The 17,398-nt window shown below is 44.0% G+C and overlaps 2 protein-coding genes across 2 annotated transcripts in view; both read left to right on the forward strand.

Annotated features, from left to right (window-relative positions):
• ltk (leukocyte receptor tyrosine kinase) overlaps positions 1-17,398 on the forward strand; it is a 304,552-nt gene that overhangs the window by 111,340 nt on the left and 175,814 nt on the right. The window contains exons 32-33 of the mRNA XM_080850161.1: positions 2,987-3,080; positions 3,795-4,915. Coding sequence (XP_080706287.1) covers positions 2,987-3,080; positions 3,795-4,915 — 1,215 coding nt within the window. The remainder of the gene's footprint in view (positions 1-2,986; positions 3,081-3,794; positions 4,916-17,398) is intronic.
• bahd1 (bromo adjacent homology domain containing 1) lies at positions 5,030-12,910 on the forward strand (the record flags this gene model as incomplete). The annotated part of the gene is made up of 6 exons (XM_080849677.1): positions 5,030-5,579; positions 8,464-8,846; positions 9,487-9,646; positions 10,040-10,119; positions 11,158-11,249; positions 11,564-12,910. The coding sequence occupies 6 exons, from the start codon at positions 5,030-5,032 to the stop codon at positions 11,748-11,750; spliced, it is 1,452 nt and encodes a 483-aa protein (XP_080705803.1). The 3' UTR covers positions 11,751-12,910.

Genomic DNA, 17,398 nt, shown 5'->3' on the forward strand with positions numbered 1-17,398 from the left:
ATACTGAGGGAAATTCTCTGTACAAGAATAATGACAGTCCATCGTGTGACAGCCCATCATAGACACATGCATTTTCTGCCCTTCAGTCTCTGTACATGGATGTTCAAAGGGCTTTTGTCGAGATTACAAAATATGTCAGTTTTACGAGAGGTTTCTTTATCCACGGAAGCTGTATATCACTTCCAACGCTCCCTTTTCATATTAAACTACACTCCAGGTCTCGTAGCAAAACACTTTTTCCTGGTTTGAAGTAGTAAATCTTAAAAACAGGAAAATGGCAGTTTCAGTTAGTGACATAGACATGACCTCATCAAGTCCAGAAGCTGGATCCCAAAGTGCTCCTGAGTGAATGGATTATTTTTAGAGCAGTGAGTGTGCCTCCTGCTTGGTGTTGCACCAGAGGGGTGTAATTAGCAAGCGTGGGATGCCACTGCAGTGTGACTGACACTTTGGGTGAAGTTCTCCAGGAACTGAACTGGAGAATGGGTAACACGTGTGGAAGGAAAGATTCTGAAATTGGAGCTTCCAAGGGGATTTTTTTCCTTTGTTGCCAAAACATGCGCCTAGCCACGGGTGTGCCCGAATGTGCCTGTTCCATCAAAATCTTAAACTGGCACACTCACCATTAACTTAAAAAAATCTGCAGATTAAAATGTAATTTATTACTATTATTACTTATTATTTCTTACACTTTTGAAATTGGTAGGGAAAAAAAAGACTAATGGACAGAGAGACTTCCTGTCAAAGTTCAAAGTTCAAATGAGCGTGGGGTGGCATTGGTGCAGGTGCTGCCTTTATGATATTCAGTTGGTGGTAAGTGACAGATCAAGGCAAGCTAGCTAGCTTTGAAATGGGACCTGCTGGTGCAGCCTATTGTGTTCTTAGCTGAGGGATTGTAAATGTAATATCTTATTAATGAAGCTGAACTTTGTTCATTTCACTTTGCTATACTATTGGATACATGATTATGTAATGTTATGGTTGCATGGTTATCCTCACTATTAGAACATCTGATGTGATTTTAATGCTGTTGATTGAGTGAGTAAACCATTGTGTTTATACAGCAGTTGGGCTTTACTGTTTTTGGGGAGATCAATGCAGCTTTAAATTAAGTTGAAGCTCGTCTCCAGCACCTTATTGAAAAACGTATCACATGTTGCTAAGCAACAGTAAACAAAACCAGTAGCCTGCTATCTATACAACGCATAAAACTGATCGTAGGCAAATGCTCCAAATTATGTTTTAATGAGATCTGTAAATGAGAATAATGGTTGCTTTTTGCTTAAGTTCTTGGTTTTATCCCACAGGCCAACCTAAATTAATATTTTTGTTTATGCTGCTGTGCAAATGGGAGTATTTGAGGATTATGTTTCGTTTCATGTATTTAGTGTAATGATCAGCCCTTGTCCCTGGGCATTCTGTGTGCAGAGAGTTGTGTGTACAGGATGATTTTGAGATGCTGCGTAAATGAGAATATCTGACCAGTAAAAAAAGAAGATGTGGGTCAAAGGCACAGATGCACCTTAGCCTAATCAAACTGTCTTGTGCTGCTTGCAGTGAGATGTCAAATCCAGCTTATCATTTGAGGCCTTAGAACAGTGCTGTGAATGGCCAGCATTGTACAACTCTCTCAAAAATGTATAGACATCCACTAGGACTGTGAATTAGCTCAACCAACATCCCCAAAAACGTCATGAAAGGCCAGGTATTTTGTTCATTCGTTTGGAGCTTTGTCATGTGTAAAATGTCATTTTATAGAGATGAGTGGGAGTAAGAAAGAATGGAAATGGGAACATACGTGTAGTCATTACTGCCACTTGAGGCTGGCTATCTGAAATTGAGACACAGGTTGATTTGAAACTGGAATTAGAAATATAACCCAAGAGAGAGTCTCCAGAAACTACCAGTATCACTTTAAATTGATGTTAAAATTGTCCATACATTTAAAAGAGTAATAATGTCAAATGTGATGGTGTGCTTTTTGGGGTCAAGCTCTATTCTGAAATTATTAAAACAGATTTAAATCTAGTTCTTAGTCACAGCTAAAGTTTTATTTTGGCTGTGGAGAACAAAGTTCTTATTGTATATGACTTGTAAAACTGGTCCAACTGCTGTTGAAATACATCTGGGCCCAAGACACACTTGATATCACACAACGCTTGTTACATTGTAATACTACTGTTAAGTACAGTGTAACACACCAGGCATTAACAGCACAGTGATACATATAGTCTAACCCTAAAAAATGCAAACCCTAGGACACGTGTCTCAATGTGCAATTACTCATTTTTATGGAATAAGTTACACTGCATTACACAATACCAAATAAAGCTATTACACTGTAATTTTTAAGAATGAATCTGTTCATATGCACAACTTGAGACCTTAAGCGTGAGGCCCAGTGATTGGTGTGAAGCAGGATGTCGAGGTAATAGAAAGAAGAGGACTGAGCAGTTTTCACAGAGCTTTGATATGCCTCGGGACAAGTCTACACTTCAAATATGTCTTTGATGTGTTTGGCTGAAGGGTAGGATGTTTGAACGGCTAATTGCTGTTTAGACATGATTAGAGTTTGGAGAGCTGCGTACACCCAGCTAAGTTTAAACCCCTGCTAAGCATATATTTCTTTAAATATATTTATTTTAAGCAGTCTATTGTGTTATTGTGTAGTTGAGTGTATGAGTGTTGTAGCTGAACCCTCTACAGTTGTCTAGTATATACAGTAAGTAAAAGCGGAAAATATTTTAAAAGATGTTGAAAAATATCCCCTCAGAAAAATACCACGGACATCTTTCAATGGCTGTCATTACTGTTAAAATACAGATGCACCTTCTAACTTTACTCTCGATGCAGTTCCCTGTTTATATCGCTTGGCAAGGCAGGACGCATTGAATGACAAGCCGAGTGCTTTAGGGGAAGAGTTGTGCCACTTGTCATGCGCTGACAAACTGTCAGAGTGACAAGCATCATGTCTTGTTTATGATAGATCCTCTGGATTTACAACAGCAGCGTGGGCCAGAAGGAAGTCCTGGGGAGTCCCTTGATTCTCTTCATGCCACAGGTCACAGCAGTGCCAGGAAGTAAGAGGTTAAGGCTGGCTTTCAAGATCTGACCTAAAGTTCAAAGTAGGAAGGGAGGTTAAGATGATGACTAGGGACTGTGGCACAGTAGGTGTTCAAGGTAAACTTAATGGCTCGGCTTTGAGACGACTCAAAGTCAAGGTCAAGGTCAAATTTAGTTCCCACAATTTTGGAGTTGTGAGCATGCCAATCTTACTGTTTTTGCACACTGCAGAGGTAAAGTTGAGACTAAATCATTATCCTGCATGTATGTCTGCAGCACAAATCTGTTTAAACAACAGTATGAAACCTGATTTGTATCCAGTATCCCTGAGAGGAATAATTGGTATCTCAAGGAGTTTTCCTTTACCCTATGTTTTCTTGAAACCCTCAGTGCAAGCCCAGATAATCAGTTGTTTCCAAGTTGCAGTCTGCCAGATAATTATGTTAATTATGGGTTTGTAATTTGCTATGCCATTAAGGTACACTACTGTACAATTCACCCATTGTGTATACAGTCGTGGTGACCTTAGGAATTCCCATAATCACCTTCTTGAAGGTAGGTGGGGGCAAGCTTAGTCAAACCACTGAAATAAAAAGTTAAACTTTACAAATTCATACTGCTTGGATTTAGGTCTAAGCAGTCTGCCATTTGAGTGCAATTCAATATTGGTTGGTTAGGTAATGTCCTGAAATATGTGCTGAACTGTGGTTTTTTCAATTTTCCCCTAACAGGATCTGAATGGAAGCGTGTGATGACCCATGCGTGTCAGAGGGGACCTCTGTGGCGAAACCGGAGTGAGTCTTGGGACCAGGTGGGCAGCCCCACACATGCTGAAACCATGGGACGAGTCTGGCTCAAGAGCCCAAGACAAGACCAGCGGACCCAGAAAACCAAGGCCAAGATCAGAAGGAGTCGGGCTAAAGAGGGAGAGAGGGAGGCAAAAGGTTTAAGCACGGAGCTGGACAGGAAGATGTACCCTCTGAGGGGCCGACTGGGCGATCTTGGCACGCGCAACTGCTGTGTGGTGCTCACGCGGCTGGAGGAGGGCGAGGGCCAGACGGCCGCTGAGGACGGGCGCAGGAGGAGCAGAGGCAACAGGCCGAGGACCGGGGAGCGCAGAAGGAGGAACAAACCCTGCAAGTGCCGAAAAAAGGGCTGCAAAGCATGCTGCAGGTCGAAGGTGCCTCTGCCGCCGCAACTACCAAAAAACAAACTCCCCAAACCAGAAATACCTGCCTTATGCTTGCTCTCGGAGCCCACCCAGGAGCCGCGGAAGCGCAGGCTGGCCTCGCTCAATGCGGAGGCGGTTAACAGCCTGCTGTTCGACAGAGAGTACCCCAAGCAAGGGTCCAGGCACACAAAGAAGCAACAGCAGCAGCAGTGTCCTGCTTTGAAAGGGGAATCTGCTAATCTGGCTAAAGACCCAGCTAAGGAAGCAGGCAGCTCAAAAGGTTCAGCTCAAGGCAGAAAGAGGACGCCAGACACAGAGGGGTGTCCGAGTCCCAAAAAACACAAAAAGGCCAAGTTGGACGAGAAGGAAGTGGACCAGCTGAGTCTGGACAGCCCCACGCCGCGACGCCTGGCAGGGCTGAATGCGGCCGCTCTCCTCAAACTCACGAGTACTTCCGCCGGAGCCAAGCGGCGCGGCAAAACAGAAAGCAGGCAGGGGTGCGGAACCACGCGAAATATACAACAACAACAACACCAACAGGAGCAGCAGCAGCAGCAACAACAACAACAACACCACCACCATCATCATCACCACCACCTCTCGAATTCACAACAACAGCAGCACAAGGCACACCAACAGCCCTCTATTTGTCAGCAGCAACATCAACAGCAGCAGCAGCAGGTACTTCATAGGGGTTGCAGCCTGTGCAAGAAGGAGGCCTACCAGCAGGAGGCGCTGTGGGAAGGCACTGCGGGGGGCCACGGTTTCATCCGGCCGGGCTTCCAGTGCCGGTCCATGCTGGGCTACCCACTGAAGCAGGTGAAAGAGGAGCGGACAGAGACGGAGGTAAACCCGTACTTCTGCTGCTCCCAGGAGCACTCGGTGGAGTACTGTCACCGGCTGGCACTCTTCCTGGACCAGAAGTCCTACCCGGAAACAGACGAGCACTCCCTTCCCTCCGTCAAAGGCTTCCTCGCACACCCGGCAGCGCTGGCCATCAACACCCACCCATACCCCTGCTACTCTGGCTACTATGTCCACATCGCCCACCATGGCGCCTCCTCGCCCCCCATCAGCACCACGCCGGTCCCCTACCCGCCCTCCTCCGTGGCCCCCATCACGCTGTGCTCTAGCGGTAGGCAGAGACCTAAGCTGATGCCTCCATCCTCCGTCTCCCAACCCCCAGGGATCACGCATCCAGCATACTGCAGCTCAGTGGGGGCCTGCTACAGGGGTGAGACCTGCCGCATGGGACCTTACGCCTACAGGACCTCGCCGCACCTCCAGGCGCGCGGCTGCTCCTACAGTGCCGACTGCTCGAGCTGCAACCGCAAGATCAAGATGGGTAAGGGCATAACGAAGATTCGATTTGAAAATGATGTGATGCCAGACAGCATGTTTAGTTTCCTATTTTATTAAGTTAGATACCAGTGGAGAGGGCTCTGCTCGAAGAAGTAGAATGGTCTCTCTCCAAATGTGGATGAATGCAAAATAAATAACAGGACTTTGCTGTTCAAATGCACAGTCTGCTAGCAGAAATGCAAGATGCATAACAAGCATAAAAGACCTCATGCTATAATCGCCCTGGCAGTAAAGGCAGTATTTATTACCGCAATTAGTGGGGCAGGTGAGTATGCTGTGCTATTGACACACAACCTGCAAGTCACTTGATCAGCTGCATATCGGGTATTTACATGTGTGTGTGTGTGCGCTTGAGTTCGAGCTGATGCATTCACTCCACAATCTGACACATCTATGACTCAACAGCTCAGCCTCGTCAGCAATAGCAGGCAGTGTTGTGTGCCCTAGAGCTCGCAGAGCCAACAAATGGCAAGGCTTCTCCTAGGCGTAGCAATCCGGCAACAATCCACCCACAGAATGATTGGCGAGGGGATAACAAGATTATAGTTCTGGAGTTTATTACTTTCTCTCTTGTAGTTGAGGACCTTGCTCTTCATTCATTTTTTCCTACTTTTATTCTTCGATGTTGTCTTCTCCTTCCTCTGCTCTGTCTTCTCTTTTCTTTTTCCTCTCTGCCTTCTTCATCCTCTTCTTTTTACCTTTCCTCCCCTTTTGGTGTTTTGCCATTCCAGTTTGTCTTCTCAGGGCTTCTCAGGGAGTTATTGATGAGCGCCTTGTAGCCCCGCACTCATGGGTGGTTTTCCTGTGTGACGAACAGCCACAGGTGGAGTTGGTGGTTGTGGTTGTTTTAGCTGGCACGGGCGCCCTGCCTGTGGTGTGTCTGCTCTGAAGGAGCACCAGCTGTGGCCTCTTAAAGACCTCCATTTTATTCCAAGCTCGGAGGCCAGCCCACCCTTGGCTGTAGCCACAGATCCGTGCCTCTGGCTCTCCGCATCATGCCCTTGTTATTAGTGAGGAATCCCAGGATCTGGCTGTGTTGTCTGTCTTAGCACAAAACAGCAATAGTTAATCCCCCATAACCCACAGTGTTTCACTGCCAAAGCGAAACAATGAGGTTTTTTTTTCTGTAAACTTGTTTTGTTTTGCCTGTTTTTTATATACATCCCCCCCAGCCCCCCATGCAGGCTCCTTATACTGACACACACGACCCCCGGATTCCTACAGTTACTGCTGAACAGGGTCTCCACTGTTTTCCAGGAAAACTGATCTGGGCCTCATTTGTCATCAGACTTTTATTTGTGTGGGGCGGCAAGCACCCAGGACCTCGTAAATGGGTGTGATTACTGGGCAGGGTAGCGTGGCGTTACAGCTGTCTCACACACAGGCACCAGAGGCCAGACTGAACAGGGGGAAATTGGTGTTTAGCAGACTGCCATGGCCTCTATCAAAGCCTTGGTGACTCTGTCACTGAGGTTAATAAATAGCTGTTTACTTTTCTACCCCAGAGAAAGTGATAAGTATGGGTGCATGTGTGTATGAATGTGCGTCTGTGTGTGTGTGTGTGTGTGTGTGTGTGTGTGTGTGTGTGTGTGTGTGTGTGTGTGTGTGTGTGTGTGTGTGTGTGTGTGTGTGTGTATGTGGGTGTGTTTGTGTGCTAGTGGGTGGGTATGTGTGCATGTCTTTGCGCACTTCTTTCTTTCACTTTCTCTCTCTCTCTTTTTTTGTGTGTATGGTGTGTGTGTGTGTGTGTGTGTGTGTGTGTTGTTACTCAACCCCACATGAGCAAGAATATGTCAAAACACAGGGTCATCTTCCCTTCAGTGTAGCCTGGAACAGGCGTATCAGTTTCACATATATGTAATCATTCACTACCCCAACATAATTTTTGGGTATATGGTCCTCCCTGTTGGCCTAAGCAATGCCCCAGGGTGCCAGAAAAGCTTGTTAAATGCCCCCCCCCCCCTCTCACGTTTGGTGTGAGCATTTCTGGTAACAGCACGTCAACAACCCCAGTTCCTCCCAGCATGCCCACGATCATTTTCTCTTGTATGACCTCACATGACCTTTGAACCCCCAGCCTTTGGAACGAGCTGACCTTTGGTGAAGCAAGCCACATGAAATTGGCATATATTTCATTGTAGTGTTAATTTGCTCTTTGAAGTGGCTGGCTTCAGCACTGCAGGAGGCATTCACCCATGAGAGAGCCCTGTCTAGCTGTCCATCTTTATTACACAACTAGCCCTGTGGGGGCTTTGCTCTCCATGAGTAAATGTTTGGAGGTCTAGATCATATATCCGTTCTTCCGTTTTACGTTCCGTTTTTTTGGATTGCAAGCTAATGTTTCGTACAGATGCACTGTCTTTTAGGATTGGAGAGATGGGATTCAGAATCTTGCTAACAAGCATGCAACAGAATGTTTTAATTGGACAAACAGGACCTTTTTATGTGCATCTGTTTCATCAATGGAACTGGTGCTTTGCAATTATGTTCTGCTCACTGTGTGGTTTAGAAATTCCCTTTTGTAGTGCAAGTGTGTGTGTGTGTCTGTGTGTGAATACATGTGTTTGTTTGTGTGTTTGTAGATATGAACGTGTGCGTGTGTCTATGTGCGTGTGTGTGTGTGTGTGTGTGTGAGAGAAAGAAAGAGATACAGAGTGTGTGTGTGTGAGAGAGAGAGAGCGAGAGTGAGAGAGAGTGTGCGTGTGTGTGTGTGTATGTGTGTCAGTGCAAGAGAGGACTCCGATAAAGAGAGAATGGTCATGCACTCATGTAATACTCTTTTTTGTCTTCCCTATGAGCTCTTTCATGTCACTCATTCAGCCACCGCGCCTGGACTGACTTCTCCCCTCCCCTTCTTCCCTCCACAGAGGACTACCCTTACCCGCTGGAGGAGCACAGCCCCTCCATCCCTGTCTCGCCCCCTCTGCCACTCTCTCTCTGCCCCATGCCCAGCGTGCCCCCCTCCCCGCAGTCCGTCCCTCACCTCCAGACGCCTCTCTCTGACTCCGGCCCCTCCCAGGGCCAGCTGCGGGTCGCCCGCGAGTGCCCCCAAACCGCCAAGCCCCCGAGCGGCTCCCGCTCTGGGGTACGCAACGCTCCCTCCGTGGTGTGCCCACACAGAAAGGAGAACCAGCTGGGGCAAGGCGGTGCCAGCGGGACTGCCGGCAAGCAGCAGAAGATCACTCGTCGCCGGGCAACCAACGGATGGCTTCCTGTCGGCGTGCCGACTGAAAAGGAGGTGTTTGTCGTGGTACGTTGAGCTCCATTGATGGCAGACTTGGGGATGTTCCCAGAAGCTGAGGCTTTTTTAACGAGAGGGGGTTTCTGTGTGTTCAAATAAAACTCTGAGTGAAACTTGGAGTGTTTAAGCCATTGTGTTTAGCTTGACATTTATTTTGTCAGGTCAGGGAGTTCAAATGTTGAGATTTGTATATGGGTATGTGAGAAACGATTTCCATTTTTACTACTTGGGAAAGTAAGCAGTTGTTGCCTCAACCAAAACAAACACCCTGATGTATGTTTGTTTTTTTGTGGCCTCAGTCACAGATCATTTAAAAATCACTCCACTCCACCAGTGCATTAGGTTAATGTAGTGGTAATTTGTGTGTGCTTGTGCACCCAAGCATGAGTGCTTTTATATATGCCTCATTAATAATGTGTTTTGTCTGTGTGAATATGTTTGTGTGTGTGTGTGTGTGTGTGTGTGTGTGTGTGTGTGTGTGTGTGTGTGTGTGTATGTGTACGTGCGTAATTGTGTGTGTATGTCTATGTCTATGTCTATGTCTATGTCTATGTCTTTGTATATGTCTATGTCTATGTCTATGTCTATGTAATTGTGTGTGTGTTTATGTGTGTTTGTGTGTAATTGTGTGTGCATTTGTGTGTGTCAGGGGGAGGAGACCGCAGTGCTGCGCAGGTGTTATGAGAGCGTGCAGAGGGCGGGCGAGGTGATCCATGTCAGGGACACCGTGATGCTGCGCTCCGGCCCAAGGAAGAAGTCCCTGCCCTATGTGGCAAAAGTCTCCGCCTTCTGGGAGGATCCTGAAACTGGTCAGCACTTACACTGATTGATTATAGTATTGACAGTTAGTACTGGACTATATCATTATCACATCTTAGTGATCTATATATTGTCTATAGTCCCCATTGTAAGATTTCAAAGCATCTCTCATCTCTCGTTCTGTCTTTCTCTCTCTTCTGATCTATACTAGTTAGTCATTTTTTTATGATGTTTTTGTTTTGAGAAAAGGGGCCCCTAAGTGGGTCCTTTATTTGTTCAGTGGTAGCACAAGTGTATGCAGCATGCTGGCTATGTAAATTGTTTTGATGCCTGAAATAGTATAAGAGTGCGGTTATAAACTAGTTTCTTTGTTCCTGAAATGGTACTCGTTGAAGTGGAAGCCTTAACTGCTGGTGTGTGTGTTTGTTGGTCTCCGCCCACAGGAGAGATGATGATGAGCCTGTTTTGGTACTACCGCCCAGAGCACACTCAGGGGGGCCGCAATCCCAGCATGCACTGTGAGGTGAGTGCTGGAAGCATCCGCGCCACGCACCACACAGCGGGGCTGGTTGGGTATCCATGGGAACGCAGTGTAAACAACCGTCTTCCTACAATTCTGAGGAGCAGGGAAAAATAGCGCAGCGCAGGCTCCGGTAAGGTCAATAAACCCATAGGAACAAATGCACTATTCAGAGACACTGCGGAGGAATAAAAGCCGCAACACAATTGTCTCAGCCTGTGCCGGCCTTGTGTTTTTCCAGTGAAAGCTATTAAGGGCTAAGGGACCTCCTTTAGACCTGGCAGCTACACAAGGGGTTATGCGCTGGTGGCGTTTTATCTCTGATTGACCAGAGCTGTTCCACCAACGCTTCTTCAGGGACATTTCTGTGGCGCTGTAGATAATGTCCTTAAAGCATCTCAGCCAGCATAATGGCACTGGAGATGTCAGCGCAGGTTCACATGCGCTATAAAATTCCCAGTTGCAAATGACATGGCCAACAAATGAACTCTGGAATTACGCATCTGTTAAGCATGAGAAGGCCATAGCACAATGTTATTGCAGGCAGCCCCTGCTGTCAATGGATGTAATGCTTTCTGTGTATAATTGTGCTATTAATATTAGTCATCTCTGTGCACATATATGTGATCCATATGGATCCTATGTTCTTTAACTGTAGGTGTAAAAGAATGAAGGGGTTTTAATGGCCTTGTTCCCTCTTACTCACAGATGTTAATAATATGTGCTCACTTACCCTTACGGATTATAAAAGCTTTCTAGATGGAATTAATGAAGTCATGTTTAGCAATTACTGGGGAAAGTGATTAATCTATGATTTTTTTTAATGATTAACCTGCTTGAATATTCTTTCTTTCCTATCTTTCTTTCTTTCTCATTACATCTCTGCTCCTCCTTTGGCTCTCTTGGCCTCTCTCTCTCTCTCGCTCTCTTTCCCTTTCCCTCTGTCCCTTTCTCTTTCTCCTTCTCTCTAACTCTCCTTCTCTTTCCCTTGCACTCTCTCTATCTATCCCTTTCTCTCTCTCTCTTGTTCTCTTTCAACAGAATGAGATTTTTGCGTCTCGCCATCAGGATGAAAACAGTGTGGCCTGCATTGAAGACAAGTGCTACGTGTTGACTTTAGCTCAGTACTGTAGGTAAGCATCTCCTCTCCCCACTCTCTCCGCCTAGATCAGCATCAAAACCCGGGGATAAAAGCACTCTTCAAGTCAGTTGTGATCTCTGCGTGTGTGTGGGGGGGTGGGGGTTCTTGCATGTGACATTTAAAAACTCAATTTGCATAGCTTTACAATATCATTGTCACAGTTCCCCCATCGCCATGCCATTTCCAAGACTTCTTAGACAGATTGCAGACTGATATCGCCCTGCCTTTATGTCTTTTCTTAAGGTCTCGACTGACAACCCTCTGTGGAAGTTAATGTCTGATTGTTGGTTTGGCATTTTCTTTCAGATATTGTGCCTTGGCAAAGCGACACGCCGACGGTCTCCCCAAAAGTTCCCCCATGGTGCCGCCTTCCCTGGGGTACGCCGTGCCCTCGCACCGCCGCGTGCCCGCCAACGTGGACCCGGAGCTGGTCTTTGTCTGCCGACACGTATACGACTTCCGCTTCGGACGGCTCCTGAAGAACCTGCAGTAGCGTTGGAGAGAGGGGGGTGGGTGGGCTGGGTCGGGGAAAGCTTATAAAGTGAGAGCGTGAGAAAGAGAGCGCTAGATAGAGAGAGAGACAGAACGAGAGAGAGACAGAGACAGAGAGAGAGACAGACAGACAGAGAGTACAAGAAAGAAAGTAATGAAGATGGAAAAGAGGGTCTCTCAAGCAAGAGGGTCCTGTGCTTGAGACAGGGTCCTAAATTGTTGAGCGATTTGTTCAGTAATCAACAATGAATACTTGTTGTCACCTCTAGAGTGAGAGAGTGAGTGAGGGAAAGAATGAGTGATTAAAGTGGAAGCCATGGAATTATGTCCCTGAGGAACAGAGTTTTGGTCTGACGGCTCTTTATCTTAGCTGGGCACAGATGTACCCCATTGTTGGACTTCTGAATTTTTTTGTAATCGGAAGTTCACACATTTAAACTAAATATGGTTGCACAAACACTTTTACATACAAAATGCCATAATATTACAATAGTTGGAGAGTCAACTTATAACTTGTTGATATATTTATTTGGTTTGTGGATAGTAATTATTTTTAAGCCAGCCAGAGCACTTGTTATTGAGTCAGAATTGAAGGTACAATTATAATTGACTAAAGGTCTTGACATTCTTTCTCCTTGTGTAAATTCACCCACATTGGATCTAGTGCATTGAGATCTATTTATTTATGAGAGGTTAGATAATGTATTTATTTTTTGAAATGTAATTTAAGATTATGAAGATTGGTTTCTTGTATTTTGGAAAAGGAAAAAAAAACAGTAGATATTGATTTCTTAATTGCTCAACACCTTATCCCCCTCACATTACATGGGATAAATGGTGACCAGAGACTCTTAAACTGGCAGACCAAATATCCCAGGGTTCAGTGGGCTGCCACTGCAGGAAGTGGTCCGTATAGCCCCCCCTCCCTCCCAGACCCCATAGACATGTCTATGCCAGACCCTACCTACCATGTCTGATCGACCAATAAGATGAAGGTGTCTCTTAAGCCTCTTATCCTCCATGGCCCTGTGATTTGCCTTATGACCCCATAGGTGAAGCTTTAGGAAGTGTCAGACTCAAGCACCCACACACACTCACTCACACAACCCGCCCCCAAGTCCTGCCTTCTGAATCAAGCCAAAGGTAATCAGCAAAACAGTGCTAACCCCCCCCCAAAGTCCTCCCCCCAACCAAGTCCCAGCTGACCACCACACCATTAGTTTGCACTAATAGATTAAACTGAGGTGTCCATAGAGAACTTTGACTCTGTCTAAGACTTCACCTGCTACTGATGATTTTTTTATATGAATATTATATATATATAAAATAATGATTGAAATACTGTGTATTTATGTATGTGAACACGTAGAGCTGAAGGAATCAGTGTCTCGTTTATAACTGTAAGCTGCCTGGGGGTACGGAGTGTATGAGACCGTCTCGGAGATGCAAACTCGTGCAGCGTTTATGTGTGTGTTCACGTTTGTGTGTGTGTGTGTGTTTTCACATGCATTCATGCATGACACGCCATTGGCCTCCATCCCATCATGAATCTCCACCCTCCCCCCTCCCCACCATACACACATTCACACACACACACACGCTCACACGCTCACACACACACACATTGAGCATTTATCTTGGACGAGCTGGAACAACCTTAACCACTGGTGTTGTCATAAGTGGTGATAATCATGTTTGAATGCTCAAGATGTGAAATATCTGTCTTACATGGTCTGCTGTGCCTTTTTATTAAATCATTGTTGGTTTGAGACTGAGAGAACCTGACAGTCCAGAGTTCCTGACGTTTCCTCTCTCTTCCTTACGTATCCGACAAAAATTCCAGCTGTCTTTCCTTTGACTCAGCCTGTCTTCACACACAAAAAACAGACATTCCTTAAACTCGGATTCTCTTCGGTTTTTACTGAAGTTCCCTATTGATTGATGTCACATTCCAGGTGACAAAGGTTTAAAGAGGTAGAAGAAAAAGAAAGAAAAAAAAGATCAGAAGTTGCCTTTGAGGAAAGGAAAGAAAATGCTCACATCAATGCAATCCCAGAGAATCTGAGGGTGTCCTCTGGTTCCAATGATGTGTGACAAATATGGCCCATTTAGTGTGTGAGTTTCAGACTAACTTAGCATTTACGGACGATTCTGTCATAATTATATTGGTGTTAACTCTATAGCTAATGTGTTTTGATTATTTGCATTAAACATGTTTTAATTGGCGGCACCCATGTATACTACAAATATGTTGTGCAGTTTATTTAGCCATTGAATATAGAGAGATTTAATTGCATAAATGATGGAACTTTTGAATAATATGTCCTAGCAATGGTCAATATGAAGGTATTTTTTTGAGTACATGTTTCTTTGGCCATTTGAAAAGTCCCTGCCCATGGTATCATAATCTTGCTGAAATGTTGTTGACCAAAAATGTGCTGCATCTGTAGGACTGTTTTTGTCTTAACAAACAAAACAAAAACGCTTTCCTTGTACTTCTAGTATCTCACTTTTGTCTTTCAAAGACAAATTGGTTGCTGTTTTAACATCATACTTTACCCTTGCGTTACTCAAAACATTTCAACAAACGGAGCCTGTGTCCCATATCAAGAGTTAAGACAACATGCCAGGTGTATTGAGTGCTTCTTTGAAAGACTGACGGAAAGTTACTGTGTCTTTGTTGGGAGTCAGTCAAACATCAGTATTGAGAGGATTAGTTTAGTTTAAGAAATGTTTTGGATGTTTTTTTTTTTTTTCTAAATGCCTTTGACATTGTCAGTCATCATTACTTGGAAATGGAATTACCAGACAAGAAATACATACCAAAAAAGAAGGGTCAGAAAAAACAAAATGGATTTTAAGTCACTCCTGGATTGCTAAAGCCTCCTTTGAATTCCAGAATCTTTGCTCCTCTGACAATGATGATGATGATGATGTGTATACATATATATTTCAACTCTAAGCATGGACGCCCGGGCATTCTTGGACTAGATCTAGCACAGTGCATTTGTATTATTTAAGATAGATCTGTATATTATCAGAGACAAATATTTAAATGGAATAAATAATATATGAGTTTGACATCAGCAAGTGTCTGTGTTATTATTTATGTGATGAAAAGAAGATACTTGGTTCTCCCCGCTGAAACTCAACTGAAAACTAGAGTCATTTTTGAAGGTGTAATCCAGGAGAGAGGAATTCAGATGACATGTTTGTTTCAAACAAAACCCTAGGCATTTATTTAAATTACATCTCTCCTTAACTACACTGACATGGCATGTGCCACAGCTGTGAGAGCATAAATATTTGTATCCCTGTTTCTTCCTCATAAATTATCATAACCAACCAGCCACTTTTTTAACCACTTTTTTTTACAGTGTCCACTGGACAGTGCTTCCTGACTGCTGAATCTTCTCCAGGATAAACACTTTAATGTCTAGTTCAAACATTTGGACATGTGTGTAAACAACGTAACCACTCTGGCAACATGCGTGTCTGCCTCGCTGTCATTGAGATAAACAGCCGCTGTAAAAACGTATTTGCCTTCAGAGAGCTGCACTGTGGCCTGCTAACCACATGGTGTCATGGTGAATCTGCAACTGAGAAGCAAGCAGTAGAAAGCAAAGGCAGTTCAGGATTGCAATGAGTTCTGGAAGCCTTTTGAAGCTTTTAACTGGTGTTCATGCAGGGCTGAAATCTAGCATTGCGCTCACGTTAATTGAAGGGGAGGTTCTGAATGGTTTTCTTTGTTAGACCACACAAACCAGTATTATTTTGTTGCTGTTCAGTTGTGGAGGCACAACAACATGGCATTTTCATGTTTTTGCTAATGTATTCAGTTGTTGGTTTGAAAATACATCCTTACAGTGCTGAAATTGCCTTTGAGGCAGTCATTAATCTGATATCATTTACCAATGAACAGAATGCTGTGTAAGAAGTACAAATGCAACAACACACTGCGTAAGTGCATCTTGAAGGGAAAGGCATGAATCAAATGTATTTGCATTTTTAATGTTTTGAGTGGATTAAAGAGATTTATGTCTTGTAAGACAGGTCAGCTTTTAAGATGTTAGATGGATAGTTCAGCCAAAATTATATTTAAACTGAGTTCCTTCTTTCTATCCATGCAGTCAGTAATCCATTCCATGTGTTGGATCTTCTTTCTATATTTCTTCTGTTATTAAAGCATAATGCCCAGTCCATGACCAGAATCAATCATTCTGTTCTTTGTTCTATTATCTTGCCCTACATGTTCAACACTGAATTGGCAAAGAACAGGAAAACATACTCTAAGATCAGCATATTTCTATGCATTGTATTGTCCCTGTCATTCAGGCTTTTTTGCTTTTTGTTCAATAGATTGCCTAATTCCTCCAGGGGCATCCACTCTAAGTTAACTACTAATAGCATTTAGTGTTCTATTCATTCTGTTAAAATATTATTCCTTTATGATATACATTTCACTCTGAGATTGAGATGTCAAAGTGTACTGATAGGTGAAAATTCACCCTTGTTATCTCAGGACTCCGGAGCTGCGTATAAGTATATTTATTAAACAAACAACAACAACAACAATTGCAATCGGGCTCCCCTCCCAGCACAAGGCTGAAAGTGAAGCAAAGATAAACCCATTGCGCAAGGTTTATATAGTCAGAAGTTAAGCTATTAGCAGGGATAACCACGTGGTGGATTTCTCACGTCAGAGGCTCCCTGTCTTGCAAGGATGGCAGTTTTGCACAAGGTCGGAATAAGCACAGTTCCCTTCTTATCACCTCCGGTCTAAACATGCTCTTGTTCATATGCAGACTGGCATATGTGGCACCTAATATTCAAACTTACATACACGCACAGAAGAGCCATGTTCCTGCTTTCATAAGCACATGATTCATATAAGGTAATTAATAATACAAGGAACTTGATTATTATATTCTTAAATCATTGACAGTGTGTGGAAATAATCTCCATCATGTACAGTCAAAACATGGCTCTATCTCCCAATCCCTGTTCCCTTAACACTCTCTATTCACATTCTGCTTCATACTAAGTTCAGGTACTCTTGCTATTTGGTAGTGCATTCAAGGCAATTCTAGTTGTGTCTTTTGTTACTGCAAATACTGCTCTTAACAGCACCTCCTCTTATTTTCATGCAATATACTCCAACCTTAAGATGTAATGGATAAGCCATATGTCATGTCTGTGAAGACACAGTGAATACTAGCTTTAAAGAAATGTGCAGTTACTTACCATTCCCACATTTTCACTCCTATTGTATCATTCACTTTATCATAATTAAAAAATAGCCACAAGCAGCAATGCACTATGTGAAACCTGCCCCAGAGTGATTTTGTAAATGGTCTGTAAGGAATTCAAGTCAAAATTAATTTTGAAAACCAAATGATGACAGAGAAACAGGAAGAGGGGTGTAACTTGTTGCCCCCTATAAACAAAATGTAACAAATTATGGCGTGTATCCAAACAATGAAGTCTAAGCATACCAAATGTTCAAAGTTTTTGTAGCTTAAGCTGTTTTTTAAGATGTTGAAGAGTTCAGATGTGGTAGCGAAGCGGCGTGTGAATTTTTGTGATCTTTGAATCTTTACGTCACAAGATATTGACTAGTGAAGCAGTAGATTATTATTTGCATTACGA

The sequence above is a fragment of the Sprattus sprattus genome (assembly GCF_963457725.1).
Source record: "Sprattus sprattus genome assembly, chromosome: 13".
Lineage (NCBI taxonomy): Eukaryota > Metazoa > Chordata > Actinopteri > Clupeiformes > Clupeidae > Sprattus > Sprattus sprattus.